At 41.9% G+C, this 20,125-nt stretch overlaps 4 protein-coding genes across 5 annotated transcripts in view; all 4 read left to right on the forward strand.

Annotated features, from left to right (window-relative positions):
• Positions 1–923: 923 nt before the first annotated feature.
• On the forward strand, positions 924–10,848 carry wdtc1 (WD and tetratricopeptide repeats 1). 2 transcript variants are annotated; one of them, XM_005744458.1, is made up of 16 exons: positions 924–1,104; positions 1,612–1,754; positions 1,836–1,919; positions 2,019–2,065; positions 3,224–3,335; positions 5,018–5,205; positions 6,166–6,348; positions 6,491–6,585; positions 6,688–6,803; positions 6,895–6,970; positions 7,047–7,143; positions 7,237–7,407; positions 7,506–7,741; positions 7,973–8,138; positions 9,025–9,217; positions 9,378–10,848. In XM_005744458.1, exons 2-16 carry the CDS (start codon positions 1,689–1,691, stop codon positions 9,573–9,575), a joined length of 2,028 nt encoding a protein of 675 aa, XP_005744515.1. In that variant the 5' UTR covers positions 924–1,104; positions 1,612–1,688; the 3' UTR covers positions 9,576–10,848. The 2 variants fall into 2 exon arrangements, with proteins under 2 accessions (XP_005744515.1, XP_005744516.1); XM_005744459.1 differs by lacking the exon at positions 924–1,104 and adding an exon at positions 1,174–1,192.
• A 549-nt stretch (positions 10,849–11,397) lies between these two features.
• LOC102209396 (transmembrane protein 222-like) lies at positions 11,398–16,709 on the forward strand. The gene is made up of 6 exons (XM_005744462.2): positions 11,398–11,589; positions 11,762–11,846; positions 12,169–12,200; positions 12,302–12,398; positions 12,670–12,800; positions 15,476–16,709. The coding sequence occupies exons 1-6, from the start codon at positions 11,471–11,473 to the stop codon at positions 15,561–15,563; spliced, it is 552 nt and encodes a 183-aa protein (XP_005744519.1). The 5' UTR covers positions 11,398–11,470; the 3' UTR covers positions 15,564–16,709.
• Positions 16,697–18,473, forward strand: LOC102209104 (trophoblast glycoprotein-like). Its single transcript, XM_005744461.2, has 2 exons — positions 16,697–16,969; positions 17,216–18,473. The coding sequence occupies exons 1-2, from the start codon at positions 16,710–16,712 to the stop codon at positions 18,171–18,173; spliced, it is 1,218 nt and encodes a 405-aa protein (XP_005744518.1). The 5' UTR covers positions 16,697–16,709; the 3' UTR covers positions 18,174–18,473.
• A 369-nt stretch (positions 18,474–18,842) lies between these two features.
• The window catches only part of kdf1a (keratinocyte differentiation factor 1a), a 5,336-nt gene continuing 4,053 nt past the window's right edge, over positions 18,843–20,125 (forward strand). Inside the window, exon 1 of the mRNA XM_005744513.1 lies at positions 18,843–18,923. Within this exon, the coding sequence (XP_005744570.1) occupies positions 18,843–18,923 (81 nt within the window). The remainder of the gene's footprint in view (positions 18,924–20,125) is intronic.

Below are 20,125 nucleotides of genomic sequence, written 5' to 3' on the forward strand. Positions count from 1 at the left end.
ATATATATATATGAGAGAGTTTGTATTGTTTGTATTCATACCATAATTCAAAAAGTCAGATACTTTATCACTCAGTGGGTTGTAAATATCCCAGGTTGTTTTAATTGAACTCAGACTGTTCCACTCATAAACACATAGGTCTGGTTGGTCACTTACAAACTCTGCCCGCCCTCTTAATTTGACTGCTTTTTTACATAAGGAAACTCTCCTTCCTCATTCACTGTGTGAAGTACATAAAATTACTCTTATTGTTTTCACTCATTCATTTACAAAATCTTCTTTTTTGATGCTGCCTTTAAGGGTCGTCACAGCAGACCATCTGGCTCCATCTCACCCTACCCCCAGCATCCTCCTCTGTTAGCCTGACCTTCTGCGTGACCTCCTTCACTACATCTATAACCTCCTCTGGGGATTTTCTATTTTTCTCCTTCCTGGCAGATTTATATTCACTATCCCACTATCCCTCTTCTGCTAACCATCTGAGCCTTGCGTCTCTAACTTTGCCTCCACCCCGAGCTGTTCCACTGATATACGTGTTTTTTAATCCTGCCCGTCCTGGTCTCTACCAATGAAAACGTTAACATCCTTAACTCTGCCACCTCCAGCGCCACCTTCTGTCTTTATGTTAGTGTCACCATCTCCAAATCACACATCACAGCATCATAGCAGGTCTCACTACCTCGTGTACACCATCCCTATTTTCAAAGTCAGGATCCTTACTTACACATGATTCACCCGCACAACACTATTCACAAATTCTTCCTTCAAGATTACCATCAAATTACAAAATAATACTATGTATTGCTTAAACATTTGGTAAATATATGTTACATTCTTTGTTGTAGTGCTCCTTTATTAAACGTTACTTGAAAATGCTTTTATTCTGGAATGCTTTTATTGTGATGTCCAAACAGACCGGAAGAGTTTGGTGTATTTTCAGCTGGCGGAACAAAGTTGCGTGCTTATGTGCAGTGGAGGAGGGTTGTGTTCAGGTCTGCGAAGGTATTAGCGAGTATCCTGTCAACAAAGTCACACGGAGTGCAATTTGTGACTTTTACTAAATGGACATTTCTTGACAGAGGCTTCCTTAGCTCGAGGGAAACGGTGAGTTTTGTTTAACAGTTGTAAATTATCACCAAAGCGCTGCAAATGTTAACGTTATATAAAGTGGATGTTTTGTTTAGCTAGCAAGGTAACGCCAGTACGCTAACGCCAGCTTCTTGATGAACGACAGGTCTCTCAAAGGCCCTGTGCACGGATCGTTAACCATTCTCGTAGGCTAATGGGGCTTTAGATTTTAAATAATTGTTAGTTTTTTGCAAAACTGTCAGTTGTTGTATTCCCAGAGCTACGTTGCTAACATTAGCCTGGTTAGCTAATGAAGTCGCTTTGTAGGTAACGGGAGCAAATGCTATCTGTAGACCAGCTAGCGGTATGTTTTGTGCCTATGTCAGATGAGCAACAAAAAATCTCTGAATAAATCACATGCCTGAGTTTAATGTCGACTTTTTCCTTTTTCTGTTTAAAGCTGATATTGACGCTATACCGGTGTAAAGTCTCTGTCTTCTAACAAGTCTCTGCTCTGCCTTAATCCATTCTGCGTTTTTACAGCTTGGTCACAAGGAAAAAAAGAGTAAATGACACCTGATCTCTGACCCTTGGAAACCTCCAGCCTCGAAACCAAATTTATGTTTTGCGGTGAGGCCATGACTACTGCCAACATCTCCAGAGATATCCTGCACAGGCAGATCAGGGTATGTAAGAACAGTCCAGAGCCAGTGTGATCATCCCCGTCTCATGGAGAGTCTGATGGAGATGTGCTCTTTTGTCTTTAGGACAAGAGAGCTGCAAGCTTCCAAAGGTTCTACCATGTGACTGACCCCTTCATCAAGAGACTTGGACTGGAGGCTGAGCTTCAGGTCACTGATAACATGACATATTTCTCTGTAAACACATTGGGACACTTTTTTTTTCTTTTGTTCTCTTCGTCTGACCCTCAATGTCATTTATTTCAACAGGGCCACACAGGCTGTGTGAACTGTTTGGAGTGGAACGAACGTGGAGAGTAAGTGATCAAACCCTGTGAACCCTGTATGTACAGTGAATTTCTGTTGTATCTGTCCAGATAAGGTTTGCATCCTGTTCACTTCCTGCTTGGATTTTAAATGTCACAGTTTTACTATTAGTGTTGGGTCTAACGTGTTGCAAAGTAATAATATAATCACATTATATCTTATTTTAGTAATTTAATGCGTTACTCACTAATTACAATACAGTAATTATTGTAATTAGTGAGTAACGCACTAATTACAATAATTAGTGCGTTGTTACTTGAATTACAAAGGCTCTTCAGTTATCTGAGCAACTGGCTGCTAGAAAGAAGAAAACTTTTTTTAAATGCTTTTAAAGAGCAGAAATATGGTTATTACTTTTATTTTTATTGCACCAAAGGACAAGAGTGCCATGATGACATGCAAACTGCATGTAGGACAGAAACATCTGCATTATACACAAAGCTAGACAAGAAACCCAGAATAATGTCAAAGTTTATTGTAACTCGATCCCAGCCCAGCAGCCAAAGCCTGAACTTTAAAAGGCAGTGATGTGTAGTCAGGCTTGCAGACTCCATTTCTACCTGTACATATTTTTGCAGTAGAATCACTGTGGCGATAGCTTTGAAGACCCTTTCAACTTTGTTTTGTGTTGTTGACTTTGTTTTCATATGTGAAAACTAAAAGAAAGATTGTATTTGTGTCCTCATTAGGGTGGGGTTTTGTGTTGGGGTGTGGAACTGTAACCTCAGTTTTATATTAGTTGCCTGGTAATTAAGTATGTGACAGTGTGTTTCAGTAATTTTATGTACTACATACATTTTAAGAAAAGTAACCAGTAATGTTTAATACATTACTTTTTTCCTAGTAACAACCCCAACATTGTCTACTAGTTAGTAAAAGTAGTCTCACTCGCCATGTTTATCAGTGGTGTGAGTCTGCTTCTTTCGTAATCTGACACCTTCAGCACACCAGGAGGGATCAGTTTAACATAAAGATATTGCATCCATTCTAAAGTCAATCTAACAACACAGGTCCAACTGCTTATTAGTTAGTTCTAATACCTGTAATATAACACGTAAATGTAATAAATCAACAAAAAAAAGGTGCATACCTTAAAGAAATGCTGCTTGGCTTCTTTGAATTGTTATTATTTTTTTCCTCGTACTCAGTCTGCTGGCTTCAGGCTCGGATGATCAACATGCCATCATCTGGGATCCATTCAGGCACAAGAAGCTAACAACTATGCACACAGGTCATGCAGCTAACATATTCTCTGTAAAGGTAAGGAGAACACATTCTACAGTGTACTGGATGGTGCCTGAGCTTAGAAACATATTAATACTGCAGTCATTGCACAATTGAGGCTGCCTTGTTGCTCTTCCTCAAGGTTAATTACGAAAATATGGCAGAGAATAATTTTCGCTGTGATGTGCAGTAGGGCTGGGCCTTATCATACCGTTCACGGTAATACCGGTACAATGTTAAGCAATGATAAGAAACTGAAGTATCGCGATAGAATATGGGTAAAATGTGCATACGCAGTGCCTTTGTTTCCATACGCACATGGTGGAAAAAGCATGGCGGTGACGGAGAATGAGAAGAATCGTTGAATGAAACAGATGAACCAGAATTGGTTTGTAAAAATGCTGCAACTTCAGTGGTGTGGAACTGGTTTAGCTTTCGTCCGTCAGATACACACCACGTTGTTATTACTGTTATTACTATTATTACCGAACCGATGTTATGTGGTACACGGCGCTCAAAAATCTGTCAAAAATGTTTTAGTACGACTTTGCTAAGCTGTGAAGCCGCACCGCTTTATGGATTGTCGGAGCATTATGGCCACTGTAGTCGGGAACCTCGCAGAGTAATACGTACTGTGCTTCAACATAATATTACTGTATTGTGTGTGTATAACCTCTTTTTAAGTTTTGTGGATATTATGCATGTTATGCTCAGGATCTGTTGGCCAATTTCCACTGGAAATGCCTTTTGGTTAAACTGTCAGAAAGGAATTTGCAGCTGCGAGAGAATTCAGCATTAATGAATCAATGTTACGGAAGTGGAGGAAGCGCAGTTTTTGGCTTTCCCCATATTTCAAAAGTGCTTCATCTCTTTGCTATGACTGTCGCCCGGCATAATTTGCAGATGATAATGGTTGCAGCCGCTACGACGCTTTCGGTCAAAACAGGCGCAGCTTGATGACATCATCAACATGCGCTATCGTGGTATAGTCAAAATCTCTAACGTTGGCCAAATTTATATCATTTCTATCGTATATCATATATCGTTTATATTGCCCACCCCTATATATATATATTTCCCTTTTTTCCTACTTGTGATGAACTCCACTGGTGTTCTCTTTCCTGTTCATTTTGCACACTTTTGTGGAGAACTGCAGCAAGTGTGCCTCTGCACCCTCAGTGTTGGTTGAATTCCCATAATCCTCTTCTCTGTGTAGCCATACAACTATGTAAATGGATACAAACATTGGACTATGAATTCAGCTTAAGAAGTCTTTGTAAATGTCATAACAATGTCCTGTGTGTGACTATTGACATTTATATCACCATTTATTTCAAAGCTAAGCCTTTCTCAAACATTGTGTGTGTATACTTAGTGGGGATGCGCTGTTTGTAAGATTTTGGGTCAGTGCCAGTGTTTACAGCTCAGGTTTTCAACAAATTGATCTTCATTATTATTAATTACCTCCTATTTTAAAGTATTTTATAAAGTATATTATTTGGTACTTTTAAGTGAGTACAGAATCAAACACAGTCCTCATATCTGTCTCAGATGTGAGGACTATTAAACCAAACATGCCCTATAGATGATCGTTGGACTCTGTCAGCTTATTTACTAATCAGCTGGTCGCCTGATGTCAACAGTGCCAATATGAGCCAATAAAGTGTTGCATCTCAGTTCTTATCAGTTCACTTTGGTATTTTTATTTGTCCATGCAGTTCTTGCCTCACTCCGGGGACAGAATTTTGGTAACGGGTGCAGCCGACACAAAAGTCCACGTGCATGACCTGACAGTGAAGGAAACCATCCATATGTTTTCTGATCATACAAACAGAGTTAAACGCATAGCCACAGCACCCATGTGGCCCAACACCTTCTGGAGTGCTGCGGAGGACGGCATCATCAGGTTAGACTAAAGAGATCAATAATGTATTAAAGTCAAATGTTATATTGGTAGTGGGTGTCTGTGAAGGTTCTCAGTCATCCAGGTCATCGTAGTCTAAGGAGCTTGGAAAGAAAAGCATCTGGACTTCTTTAAGTTGCTTGAAGACGTTTCACCTCTCATCCGAGAAGCTTCTTCAGTTCTAAGAGTTAAAAGGTGGAGAGTCCCAGATTTAAACCCAGTGGGAGTTTCCCCCCAAAGAGGGACAAAGGACCCCCTGATGATCCTCTACCTAATCACATGAGCCAAGGTGTGAAAACAGGTGTGGGTCACAATCAGCCAGGGTTACGGGTGAGCTCATTGTGGGGCCAAACTGTCAGCAAGGAATTTGCATTTACACAGTTAAATTTTTATATAGCTTTAATGCACATAAAAACTGCTGCTTGTTGAAGTCAAAATGCATTGATGGGGGTTCTTTTTCCACTAATAAAGTTGTGGAGTTGTAAAGTATTTTGTCTCACGTCAATTATATCTTCAGTTATATCGTTATCGCAAATTTTCAAATATATATCGTGATAAATATTTTTGGCCATATTGCCCAGCCTTAATCTGCAGTGTGATCAAAGCTCACAGCATGTTGGTGCATTCGTAGCCTGCAGGTTTGTAGACCCACATCTACATGTTGTAGCTGTTTACGGTCACTTGGGGTCAGTGTTAGAAATATGTGGGACAATGAGTGTGTTGTGTGGATCAATCTTGTTTGTTTCTGCTTTTCTTTTTTTTTTAGCTAAGTACCTACTGTGAAGAGAAAAAAAAATCTTTGTAATGGTGTAAAAACCTCTTTTTAAAAACTTCTCGGATGGGAGGTGAAACGTCTTCAAGCAACTTAAAGAAGTCCAGACGCTTTTCTTCCCAAGCTCCTTAGACTTGGTAGTGGGTGGTTTTGCCAAGGTAATATGTGCATGTTGTCCTTGTTCACTGCAGACAATACGACCTGAGGGAGAACAGTAAACACTCGGAGGTGCTGATCGATCTCACAGAGTTCTGTGGTCAGCTCGTCGAGGCCAAATGTTTAGCTGTTAACCCACGGGACAACAACTACCTGGCTGTGGGAGCCAATGGGCCTTTTGTACGTCTGTACGACATCAGGATGATACACAACTACAGGTGAGTTTGGCTTTTTCATGCTATTCTGTGGTAGTGAGTACTCGGCAAACTGTCAAATAAAGCGCTTTGTAGTTACTCTGTGGTGCGTTCCAAGTTTTGACAAGGAAGTTCCGAACTTCTTTTTTTTTTGTTCCTCACACAGGAAATCTCTGAGTCAAAGCACATCGGCAGCTGTGCACACATTCTGTGAAAGGCAGAAGCCCATCCCAGATGGAGCTGGGCAGTATTATGTTGCAGGTGTGTATACAGATAAATTGTCTGGAGTCAAATTCTTTTAATGGTTGCATTTATATTCTGGACTGTGGTTTAATACCATTACCATCTGACTGAATGTTTCAGGTCACCTGCCGGTGAAACTCCCTGACTACAATAACCGCCTGAGGGTCCTGGTTGCCACCTATGTTACTTTCAGTCCTGATGGCACCGAGCTGCTTGTTAACATGGGCGGGGAACAGGTAATGCATCACCAAACAGAGAGGGAACCATGTGAGAATCGCATAGGCATTCTTATGGGATCCTTTTACTATCTCTTTATGGTTCTTGCAGGTGTATCTGTTTGACTTGACGTTCAAACAGAGGCCATATACATTCTTGCTTCCAAAGAAATGCCAATCGTCAACAGGTAGATAATAAACAGAGTTTCACACTAACTCCAAAGTACGTGAAGAATGCCGATTATTGAATCTCTCGCTTTCCAGGAGATGTGCAGAATGGAAAGACGACAAACGGCGTCTCCAATGGAATTCACCTGCCAGCTGGCCACATTCGCTTTACTGGGAGCAAAATGCAGTCTAGGTAAACGTCGGCTCTTTCCACTACACGTCTATTGACTGAGGTTATACATTTGAATTTATGTCAAAATATCTGCTTTTCCCTTTTGTCTTTCAGTTCTAATGACCTCCCTCCTCACCTGGAGAAGATAAAACAACAAGCTAATGATGCTTTTGCACGGCAGCAGTGGACACAGGCCATCCAGCTGTACAGTTTAGGCATTCATCAGGCGAGCAGCAACGCCATGTTGTACGGGAACAGAGCTGCGGCCTATATGAAACGCAAGTGGTACGCGGCGTTGCTTTAGTGCAGAGGAATGATGCTTTTTTTTAATTCCAAAACCTTTGGAAACCCTGAGTCTTTATGTTTTTCTATGTGATTCTTAGGGATGGAGACCATTATGATGCCCTCAGGGACTGTCTGAAGGCTCTGAGTCTAAACCCCGGTCATCTGAAAGCACATTTCAGGCTGGCACGGTGTCTGTTTGAGCTAAAATATGTGGCTGAGGCTCTGGAGTGTCTGGACGATTTCAAAGCGAAGTTTCCAGAGCAGGCGCACAGCAGTGCCTGTGATGCCTTAGATAAAGACATCAAGGCTGCTCTTTACTCCAAGTCAGAATCAGGTGGGAAAGAAAGAAATAGCTCTTGGCTAATTTTCAGTAACTCTCAGAGAATTTACACAGATCTAGAAAAAAACATTTATATCACACTTCATTGGATAATTGCCATTATTTACAATGATTGTATGCTCACTAAAAAACCTGCTTTGTAGTACATGCCATTTCTTTGTGTATATTTTAGTTTTAAAATCTGTGTGAATTACAGTAAAAAAAAAGTTTTTTCTATAACTGCAGAAGACAAAAAGGCCAACAGCTCCATCCGATTCCACTCATTCAGTCGGAAAGAGTCCATTCCTGAAGATGAGCTGGAGCTGAGAGAGCGCAGCTTCGACTACAAACACAGATACTGCGGTCACTGTAACACCACCACTGACATCAAAGAAGCCAACTTTTTTGGAAGGTGGGTTAATCTCGTTGCCAGGCCGCTGTGTCATCACTAGGGGGCAGTCGTGAGCTTTGAAATGTAACGTGATCTTTATCTAAATGACACACTGTGCTCAAGCGATTATAAATAAAGCCGAGCCTTTACACATTAACACTGTTGCACTCAGTAACTAGTCAAACCTCTTTTGCAGCAAAATGCTCAAACAGCTTTGAAAGTAGCTGCACAGGAGTAAAGTGTTCTTTATTACAAAGCTGTGGAATCTCAGCCATATTTTTAGCATGTGTGAGCAGCTTTTGGGGGCTGATTAACAGCTTCTTTGTTTGATTACTATTTGGCCTTTTTTATTTTAACATAATTTTGTTCTATTAGTTTTACACAATCAACAGTACCTCAATCTAAACAAGTTGTTTAGTTTCTTTAGAGTCGGTCGTACTTTTAGATGTTGGCCTATGAAGCAGTTGTTTGTTTTTGCTGTTCAAAAGTGTGACTAAATCGTCTGCTTCCCATGACGTTATAACAGTCAGAATATATTCTAATCAACACCAACTCACGCTGTGGCTCATTTAGTTTACCTTTAAATAAACACAAATCTTTATGATGTGTTTGATTAGTGATTGCAGTTCCAACAGCTTAACGAGACTGGTTTTTGATACCATGGGCCAAAGGAGGTACTGTATGCTGAGTGACGGTAGAAAATGGCACGCTGCTGTTGCTTAACCTTCACCTCAGCTGTTCTCAGTACTGTACACATCTGCGCAGTGAAGTTGACATTCTATGAAAGAAGTTCAATGTAAAACGATTGCACAATTTTCCGAGTAAATATTTAAATTCCCTGTAAAAGGTTTGTGTCCCAGGAACATGGCTCATCAGGCAGGTCTGAATGGATTCTTTTTCTCCACAGCAAAGGCCAGTATATTGTAAGCGGCTCAGACGATGGCTCTTTCTTTATCTGGGAAAAAGAAACAACCAATCTTGTGAGGATCCTGCAGGGGGATGAGTCCATAGTCAACTGCCTACAGCCGCACCCCAGCTACTGCTTCCTGGCTACTAGCGGTATCGACCCTGTCGTTCGGTTATGGAACCCCAGGCCAGAGGTAAACAGAGGAAACTCCTCTATGCGCAGACTTGGCAGACTTGGTCTTGACATGCTTTGGGAGTGTGTTAAGGAGATGCCATTCATTAAAAAGATGTGTCATGCTGTTGGAATTATATTTGATCACTTCTTTTGTTTTTTTTTCTTTTTAAATACCGCAGACAGACAGCGAAAACGGGCGTGTGGTGGAAGACATGGAGGGTGCTGCTCAGGCTAATCAGCGGCGCATGAACGCGGATCCGCTGGAGGTCATGCTGCTTAACATGGGCTATCGCATCACAGGCCTGCGCGGTGTCGGTCCAGATGGTTCAGACGATGAAGACAGCTCAGAGGGACAAGTACAGTGCAGGCCCAGCTAAGCAAATAGTCATCTGTTCTGCAGAATGGATTTTAGGAAGCAAAGCACTCTACTAGCTCCTGTTTGAATCTGAAATCCCCTCGCCCTCCTCCCCAGCCCCGTCTGACAGAACATTGAGTGAATGTCGTGTCACATCTCTGCACTATGCATCACCCTCCCCTGTCCTGTGAGAGGACTGGTGGAGACCACTTTTGGGGGGAGAGGAATTCATGGAGGGTTGCGACAGCACCCTTCCACCCCTTCGAAGCACCTACAACACCTCAGCCCGTCCCTCCCTCCACCCTGCGGTGGCAGTGGGATGACTTTGAGGAGAGCACCTTCAAACTTCACTCCCCCACTTTCTCACAAAGAAGGAGGAGTTCAGCACGCATCGCTCCTCAGGTTTATGTCGGAGAGGCGCGTATCTGGTGACCTATTTTCAGGTCGGCGTGTGGCCGCGCGGTCAGAATAAGATCTCTGACCCGAAAACGGTGTATTTGTTACAACTCCTGTCTGCTCGGCAGACGGAGCAAAGCGTCACAGTACCCACTCATCTCGGAAAGGTTGCACACCCAAGTTATTTAAGTTAGCCTCAATCCAATTTTCCGTTGGAGTTTTGGCCACTGGAAGGCTAGAATTAACTCGCTCTTTAAGTTGTGAACGCTGCCAGAGTTGCTCTACTGAAATGTATTTATATGCTTTTTTAGTTTACAACTGTCAGGAGGAAGAAGAAAAAAAAACAAGGGGTTCTTCTGCCAAAGGTTGCCATCTGTCACGTAAACAGCCAAGGATTAATGTTAGACTTCTTTGTTTCATTGAAACATAACTTTGGCTCCTTTTAGTTAAGAGGTTTTTCTTACAATAGATTATTGACAGGTCAAAGAAAGCAGCTTTCTAATACAATTTTTTTCTTCTTCTTCTAGTCCTGTTGATTACACATCATTTGAGATGAAGTGTCAATGTCATTTTTTGGGGGGAGGGGGCAGCGTTAGGGTTCCTGCCTACTAGCTGCGTGGCTCTAGCATTAGTCCTCTGCTGCAGCCAGGTGTTCAGTCCTGCTTGCATGAGGCTTCTCTGAGCATAGATGCAGGGCAATAAAAGAGCACAGTGCTCGCTGGGTCTTCTTTACCCTTAGATAGGGTAAATGTTCATGAATGGAGTCCTCAGCTACATGCATCACTAAGGCTTCCATTCGTTTTCATTTGTTCATTAATTTGAGATGCTCTGTTTTCTTTGAGGAATCCTGTAAGACCTTTGTGGCAAACAGAACAAAGAATAAAAATTATTGAACACCACCTCAGTATCCTTTTGATTCATTGTTTGTTTCATCTGTTTGCCCTTTTTAGCTTGGCGGTTACACAACGCGTACAGTAGCATTTAGTTTTATCTAGGTTAGGAGGATCCCCGTTCGTCAGTGTCCGCACTTTTTGCTGACAGGCAACAAATGCGAGCACTGTACATCACAAGCAAGTTAAGTGAGCATCTCATGCCCCCGTATGCTGCGCAGTAATGAGGTGACCCATCTGTGGGAGAAGTTACTGCAGGTAACTCTGTAGCAACAACGCTGGGCTGGAAAAGCAAGTGTTTTGCAGATGTTTCATTGATGTGGTGAATTAATCGCAGAACCACAAAGCAGTCAGTTTTACAGTGAAATGAGACCATTATGCATGTATTTAGAGACTATCGCAATACAAGAAAACGACAAAAAAATAATAATAATTTTTTAGATTTGTTAAAGAGGTAAACTGCTAGGGCGCTGCAGCTAACATTAAATCCCTCCTCGCTGACCGTAAAGGCCTTAATCGACGAACAGATGGCCCGTGCTGCGTTCACGGACCGACGGTTGGAGGAGGTGGCTGCGTACCTCCGCTGCTGTGCGTCACTGCCGTTCATCTCCTTCTGTCACTCCAGGCTGTGATGGCGGAGGCAAACGATACCGACGTAATGATGAGCTACCACGGTGATTTCCCAAAAAACGACAGAAAAAGCAGCCGCTACCCTTTCTGCATTGTCTGGACACCCATTCCCATTTTAACGTAAGAGGCTACTGCAGTATTGATGCTCCTGTACTGTGGCAGCAGATGAAACGAAGCTATGTTTATCTTATCCGCTAATACTGTTTCCTTTTAATGGTATTGCGTTAACTGTTTTGCTGGACATTCAGACGTACAGTAATTGCCTCGTGTGTTATTTGCGTGCGTCCTGCAGGTGGGTGCTCCCCTTCATCGGTCACATGGGCATATGCACTTCTGCTGGAGTCATACGAGATTTCGCAGGGTCATATTTTGTCTCGGTGAGCACTGCTTTTGCATCGAGTTTATCACATCACCGAATAGAGACTGATGTTAAAGTGCTAGACCTTCTCAATAGGAGTCTCAAGGATAGATTCGCATTAGCGATGGGAAGCAATTTGAATATGGTACTGGTATTGGATCAGTACTACTGTGTTATAAACTGTGTTCAGATTTAGTCTTTTTCTACCTTTATAAGTTTAAAGTATCAGTGTCGGTGTTGGTGTTGTCAATACTGGCCCTGTATTTACTTGGTATTGGATCATGCAAAATTTGCATGATCGTACAGCACTAATTCACATGCATGATTTCCGCTCTTTCCAGGAGGATAACATGGGGTTTGGTAGACCCACAAAGTAAGTTTATTGATGATATTATTGTCTTTTAACAAGTAGGGGGGGAGCAGAGATAACGCATTAAAGGTAACTCACTGTTTTCTTTTAAAATAATACTTCAGGTATTGGAAGCTTGATGTGGATAAAGTGTGTGGTAATGGTGCAGCTACATGGGACAAAGCTGTGCACGATGCATCAGAGGAGTACAAATGCAGGCCGGTAAGATTGTTGTATTTAGCATTCTCTTATGAATTAATTAACACATTTCTGGATTGTGTTTATGGAAGGCCTTCAGTGCCAAAATGAATTAAGTGTTTGATTAATTACTTACAATTAAAATATATTTTTAAATATGTAATAATATTTAATTATAGTTTTCATTAATTAATTATATAATGATGTATTTAATTAATTCATTTTGACACTAGTGACCCTCCTTGCACATTAGTGATTTAATAATAAATACTTATTTATTTACTTTTTGTTGAAGCACAATCTGTGCTTTGATAACTGCCATTCCCACGTTGCCATGGCCCTCAACCTGATGCGCTACGACAACAGCACATCCTGGAACATGGTGAACCTGTGTGTGCTGTCTCTCACTCACGGGAAACACGTAAGGTAAATATTTTGGCCACTTATTCCAGCACTGCAGGAATAAAACACATGTATGAATGATAAGAGCGGCTAGAGACAGATCACTGTTCACACTCTCATTCCTGCTACAGCCTAACCCAACATGCATGTCTTCGGACTGTGGGAGGGAGTCTGAGTACCCAGAGAGAACATATGTACTCTACAAAGAAAGGCCCCTGTTGGTGGGTGGAGCAACAGTGCTAGACACTGCCCCGCCCTCCCGCCACTAATACCACATGCTACCATTTAGAGTCATCCAAGGAAACCTGGAAACCAAAAATGAACGGGCGTGATCTTTCGGCTTGGTTAACTTTCACATTTGTCAAGCTATTATTAATGCTGAAAGATTTATACAGGTTATGTTTTTTAGTAACATTGTGCAATACAGAAGACACTCTGCACATGCTGCAACAGCATCACTTCGCAGTAAAAGAACCCAGCTGCGAAACTCGTCTGCCTGCAGTCCAAACATGCCACCCTGCAGACAATATTTAGCGTATTTTTAGGGCCCTTAACTGTTGCACAGGTGAAATCCTCTATAAAACTTTCAAAAGTTATCAGCTGATCTCCTCAGCTCCCAAACCCTTACACAGTGTTGCTAAAAGAAGAAATGAGGCAACACGGAGGGAATCATACCCTATCCCACCTCTTTTGAAACATCTAGTTAGAATCAAATTGAGCACGAGCTATTTATATTGTAAGTTTTATTTATATTTTACACAATGTCGCATCTTTTCTGGAAACGGGTTGTATAAAATTAATGATTAATTTGCTAGTGTTTATATCTCGAGCTATGCTTCACATTCACTGGGCAAATCTTTCAGTTTGGTTTTTCTCCCTGGTTTTGTACATCAGGAGCAATTCTGGCTTTCAAATGTGTGAGTCAAGGGCACTTAAACCTTTTAACACAAGCTCTTTGCCTACCCACTCTACCACTTGACATGTAGTAGCCCCACCGGTGTTTATCTGCAATAAATCCTCTATTGTAAACAGGAAAATTTAAGTTCAAGTCATACTGGTTTTGTTTGAGCCAATTGGTTTAGGTTGTGAAGTTTTATTTAGTCAGTTACGACTGTGTAGAATGCATTCACCAACTACTTTGGTAGGTACACCTGTTCAAAACAAGCTGCTGAAGTTCAAACAATACTTCAGGACAGGAAAAACAGGTGACTTAAGTGAATGTGGTGCAGTTCTTAGTGCTGGACAGGCTGCTTCTAAGTATTTCAGAAATTGCTGATCTACACAGTCATCTCTTTACAGCGTTTACAGAGAATAATCTAGCAAAGAGAAACTACCCAGTAAGAGGCATGTTCTTTGAAGCCAGAGGTCAGAGGACAATGGCTGGACCGCTTTGAGTTTATATAAAGGCAACATACCTTCGTTGTAACTCATGACAGCCAAAGTCTGCAAAAGAGCATCTCTGAATGCACAACACGACAAATCATGAAGCAGATGGGCTACAAGAAGCAGAAGATCACACTGTGTCCCACTCCTACCAGCTAAAAACAGGAAACAGATGCTCCAATTCACACGAGCTCACCAAATTTGGACAATGGAAGATTGGAAAAATGTTGCCTGGTCTGATGAGTCTCAGTTTCTACTGTGAAATTGGATAGTGAGGTCAGAATTTGGGGTAAACAACATGAAAGCGTGCCTGGTATCAGTGTTCAGGCTGCTGCCTCTTAGTACCAGCTGAGCATCATTTCTACACCACAGCCTACCTGAATATTGTTGCTCCTATTAGGACCACAGTATGCCCCTCTGCTACTAGCAGGGTAACATGCCATGTCTAAAAGCTAGAATCACGTCAAACCAGTTTCTTAAGCATGACAATGAGTCCACTGTGCTCAAAAGACCTCCACAATCACCAGATCTTAATCCAGTAGAGCACCTTTGGGATGTGGCGGAACTGGAGTGTCACACCACGGGTGTGCAGCTTACAGATCTGCAGCAGCTGTGCAGTCACATCAACATGGACCAAAATATCTGAGGAATGTTTCCAGCACCTTGTTGAATCTTTGCTGTGACGAATTAAGGCGGCTCTGAAGGCAAAAGGGGTTTCAACCCAATACTACCAAGGTGTGCCTAATAAAGTGTCCTGTGAGTGTACGAAACCCTCTATCATGGCAGGTTTCACTCTTTCAGACATAGGTGCTACAAAGGGTGATACGAGTAGCTGTGCTAGGATTACAGTTTAACTGAAGGAGAACATTACTGTGCAGCACACCTGAAGCATCTTCATCACCACAGTCTGAACAGTCTGTTAAATAGCTCCGCTGCTGGATGCTGGAAAGCATCAAGAGACATATGGCTCAGAGATCCTCCCTCATTATTCTCTGCTGACCCACATAGAGATTGCTGGCGTCACAGCTTGTGCTGCCTCTGCTCGTACGATCCTGTGGCACAGGAGTCTTTTAAACAGAAGGGGAGTCGCGCAATTAATCACAGACGGCAGCGCTTCCCCTCTGTGTAACAACTGGAGGTCAGTCCTCCGCTGGGGCTCCCCGCACACCGGCTGGGTGGACGGGGACAGTAGGACACAAGCTGGGGCTGTAGACACTATATTAGATTGCACCATGTGACACTCCGGCACACCTCACGTCCTTGTCACATCCAGGTGTTGAGAAGTACTCTAATTACTGTATTTTTCCATCCTCCAGCTGGGCTGCTTTCCTCAAGACCTGGCTGCCCTTCGTCATGCTCAGCGGAGTCCTCGCCACCTTCATCCTCACGTTTAACCTACAGTAGTGCGGCGAGCAGTAGAACGAGCTGCCTCAGGCTTTTTGGTTATACTTTATACACAGTCATCGATGTGAGTGGTGCGTTCTGATGGAACGTTTGTTTGTGCACAAACTGAGTGACTGCCTCTTCATCTGTTGTGATGCATGTTCTAAGAGTATTAAAGGGCAAAGCTAAATGTTTTGTTTTTTTTTGGGGGGGGCAGTTGAAATGAACAATTTGTCCTTCAGTTATTGATATTTTGATTATTTCTCATTGGTTATTATGCTAGCAAGGCAAGCTACAGTGTCTGCATTTGTGTTTTTGCTTTATTTCCCCTTGTTAATATTATCATGAAGGAGACGACGTCCAGATTAGACCCCAGTAGAGTAATGCATTTCAGTTGCAGAGATGTATTTTTGATGAACGGCAGTGATGAATGTGTTTCCAGGCGGGCTAATATATATTTCAGTGACGAATCCATAGAAAACGGATTTCAAAATCTTCGAGCTGGAAGTATTCATCAATTATTTGTCTTAGAAATATGAGCAGCTAGACCAAAGATAGAATGATGGAAACCCGCATGTTAATAATTAGGGTATTGCGCTCCCTCGGATACATTTTCCTCCTTAATAAGACGCTTCTATGTTAAGTGACTTCTTTTTTGTTTGTTTTGGCTTTTTTGCAGTAAGATTTGTATGATTTCCTTTTGTGCATCCTCACACTTGATCCTGCCAAGTTATATGAGCAATATTTGATCACTTGTTTATGCATTATGTTATTTTATTGGATGTTTTTGGTACTTGAATAAGTATTATTTATTATTGTATGTCTGTAACCGTTTAATATTTCCATTTTTGTACCTGCATTTTGGATTTGCTGTGTGCAGAGCTCTTTTGTTGTCTCCCCTGGCAGACTGGGATAAAGGTGACCGGCTGTGGGTCGTCCTCTGTACCTTTAAGGGGACTGCGTTTTCATCCAGCAGACTCTGTGTGATATGAACTACCATCACTTTACGGGAACCTTTATTCCCACAGTGCAGCAGACGACGACTGAGCGAGCAGTCTTTGCCACCTCTGCAGTGTCCGATCACTTTTAGAGAACAAAGGATAACAGCTAAAGTTTGATTTATGAATACACGTCTGTAGTTTAAACTTTTTCAGCTGTTATTTAGAGATGTGTTTTTCTGCTGTTTTTGTGTTTTTGGGGATTCTTTTCTGCGCTCTGTGCCGCTGCTTGGAGTGTCCTTTTGGCTGTGAGTGTTTCGCTGTGATCCGCACGGTAAAATGTGTTTCTAAAGATCTGCTCACAGCACCAGAAAATATTCCAGGATATGCCAGGACCGTCATTATCACAGGGAATAATATACACCAAATTGGACCCAGTTCGTTTACGGAGCTGGAGAACGTCACTAACATCATTTTAACCAATAACAGGTGAGAATGTCAGTGTTTTTTATTTGTTTCTTTTTCAGTTTCAACCATGTATGTATTAAGCCGTATTTGAATAGTTTATTTCTTTATGTTTACACAATAAATAAATAAATAAAGATCTGTTTCTGTGAGTTTTTCTTTTTTTAACCTTGATAGTACAGTGAGGTTTCCCAGCATTTCTTGTTTCCAAGCAGGAGGATATAATCAGATGTCTAAAACCTGATGTTAAAGTGTTAGTCGTCTCCTCAGGTTAACAGAGATGGCGTCCCACACCTTCTCCTCCCTGGTCAACCTGCGCTTCCTGGACCTCAGTGGAAACCAGCTGGCACTCATCCATCCAGAGGCTCTCAGCATACCTGGTAGTCCCCTTCAGGAGCTCAACCTGAGCCAGTCACTCTACAACTTTACTGCCCTTACAGACCTGACCACAGCTCTGCGCTGGGGGGGCCTCGCGGGGCTCCTCCGCCTCGACCTCTCGGGGAACAAGCTTGCGCTGCTTCCCCCGGGCATGTTCTCTCACCTTCCCAATCTGCAGCAGCTTTTCCTCTCCAACAACTCTTTGGTGGCAGTCTACAGTGGGACCTTCTCTGGCATGAATTACCTGGAGATGCTTGACCTGACGCACAACACCTTCAGCACATTCGGAACCGATGCTCTGGTGGAGTTGGACAAGCTTGGGGACATCAGAATCCTGCTCGGTAACAACCCCTACACCTGCTCCTGCGAGATCAATGAGTTTGTCGCGTGGCTGAATAAATCGAGAGCTAAGGTTGATGTGGATGCTGTGAGATGTGCCTCACCTGGCGCATTAACTGACGCCCGCCTAAGAGGGCTCAGCATCCAGGATATCGGGTGTGTTGTTCCAGTCCTGGCAGAGGTCGCTGATCTCACCCTGCAGACCTCTTATGTCTTCCTGGGACTGGTTCTGGGGCTTGTTGGCATGGTTTTTCTCTTTGTGCTCTACCTGAATCGCAAAGGTATGAAGAAGTGGATCAATGAAATGAGAGACGCTTGTCGGGATGTCCTGGAGGGCTATTACTACCGGTACGAGATTGACTCGGACCCTCGGCTGGGGCACATTTCTGCAGACAGCAGAAGGGCACAAAGGCAGTTAGGAATATCTCTGCCCCAGCAGCTGCCCAGTGACACCTCCGTTGCCCCCACAAAAACACAAGTCAAACAGCTGACACCACCTCTAAACTTATGATAAACTAACTGATGATTTGACATATTATAGTGTAGCTGTAAATAGTTTTAGGAGGAAATTTGCAATTTTGTCTCGAGCATTCTGTACATATCGGAGTTATAACCTAGAAACCTAAAAAAAAGTGCCTTTGTGTTGTAGATACTCTAGATTCTTGTATATGTAAGTTAGTAAGTGTGTGTTTTTCTTCTAGATTTTTATAAGGACCTTACACATAGGCTACTTTGGAAATGGATGTTAGCTTTTTCAGTGTGCTTTCTTTACTTTTATATTAGCTGAAATATCTTTCCAGTAAGCAGAAGATAAAAAAAAAAATAAAAAAAATAAAAGATAAACAACCAATGAAAGGGAAGGTAGATCCAACCGACTGCGTCAGTAAAAAAAAAAAAAAAAAACCAAAAAAACTAAGCACCACAACAGCAGAAGAGCAGCAATAATAAGATGAGTAGTATTTGAATGAATATGTCTTGGTATGATATAAAAACCTGTGTTTACATTAATTAGAAATAAAAAGAAACGATGTAATTAATTTCTTGTGCTGTTTTATTGTAAGTGTAGTGAGGAAGGCACTGCTACACAGGCTCATGTATATCTCCATGTGAGATTGCCATACTATTTCAATTCAAAGAGTGGGTGATTAAGTGTTTCTATACAAGGAAAAAGTAGGGCAGAATGAATGATATCACCGGGAAACACACCTGCTGGCTCTGCAGCTGTGCACCTCTGTGTCCCTGCCAGAGCTCTCTACCCATTGTATGTGCACGTTAAAGAGGATTTATATAGAGAAATTAGAAAAGTGCACTGCTGCAATTTAAAACACAAAAATTCTCTGCTATCCTGCATCACATGGCTGTTTATCAGGGGTGTCAAGCACGCAGCCTAAAGGGCAGAACTGGCCACCAAGGGTCCACCGGACAGCTTTGGAAAATGTGAAAGCTGCAAAGACGCTCTCATTTGATTTATCCTTAAGAATGATCTGAATCATTTGCACTTTTACGGCCTTCTAGCCAACAAACACGTTGCCTACAATCTGCCCTACAACACCAAATAAAGAAAGTGATAGAAACACCGTCAAAAGATAGAAAATGATTTTTCCCCCCCATAACATTTCTACTTCATTAAATATCAGACAGGTATCTGTTTTCATTGTAGAAACCACTCACGTGAAGTTTTGCTGGGACTTTCTTTTATTTCTGCAAAATTCCCCCTGAATCTCTGCCTTAAGGCATTATAAACCTACACAGGCGTTTATGCTTTTATGTTTAGTCTTAAGCACATTCAGTTTGAGTAAAGCAGCATATATTAAATAAATAAACTTGCCTTTTATTTTTATTGTTTTAATTTTGTTCCCATATTCCTTTCTCCATTATACTTTTTATGGAGGCTAATGAAATATTCTTCATCAAGCTTCACTCGCTTTTTCTACTCACTATGTGTTTATACACCACTCTGCATTTAATCATTAGTTATTATGAATCTTTGGCTCTCCTCCACAGTGTGTCTGTTATCCTGTCTTCCTTCCCTCATCCCCAACTGGCCACCCTCCCTGAGCCTCATTCTTCCAGACGTTTCTTCCTGTTAAAAGGGAGTTTTTCCTTTCCACTTTCACCAAGTGCTTCCTCATACAGGAGTTTTCTGTCTATTATTCTAGGGTATTTACTTTAGAGTATAACGCACGTTATAAAATTTTACTGAATAATGATTTCTTGTTGTAATGAATGAACTTTAAACTGAGCTACATGTGTAATGTTCAAGCTTAAATAAAATGTAACTTTAAGAATATCAATTTCTTTTTCATACTGGGTCCGCAGTTTTTAAAAAAATGAATAATACGGTAAATAAAATAAAGAATAAAGAAGGAAAATCCAGAACAGGAAGTCCACCCGTCTTTCCTTCGTCCCGGTGCATGCTTGATACAGCACATGTGCATTCAGTGCTGCCATGTCAATCATGTT

This window comes from Pundamilia nyererei, unplaced genomic scaffold (genome assembly GCF_000239375.1).
Source record: "Pundamilia nyererei isolate P.nyererei 1_Seehausen unplaced genomic scaffold, PunNye1.0 scaffold00144, whole genome shotgun sequence".
Classification (NCBI taxonomy): Eukaryota; Metazoa; Chordata; class Actinopteri; order Cichliformes; family Cichlidae; genus Pundamilia; species Pundamilia nyererei.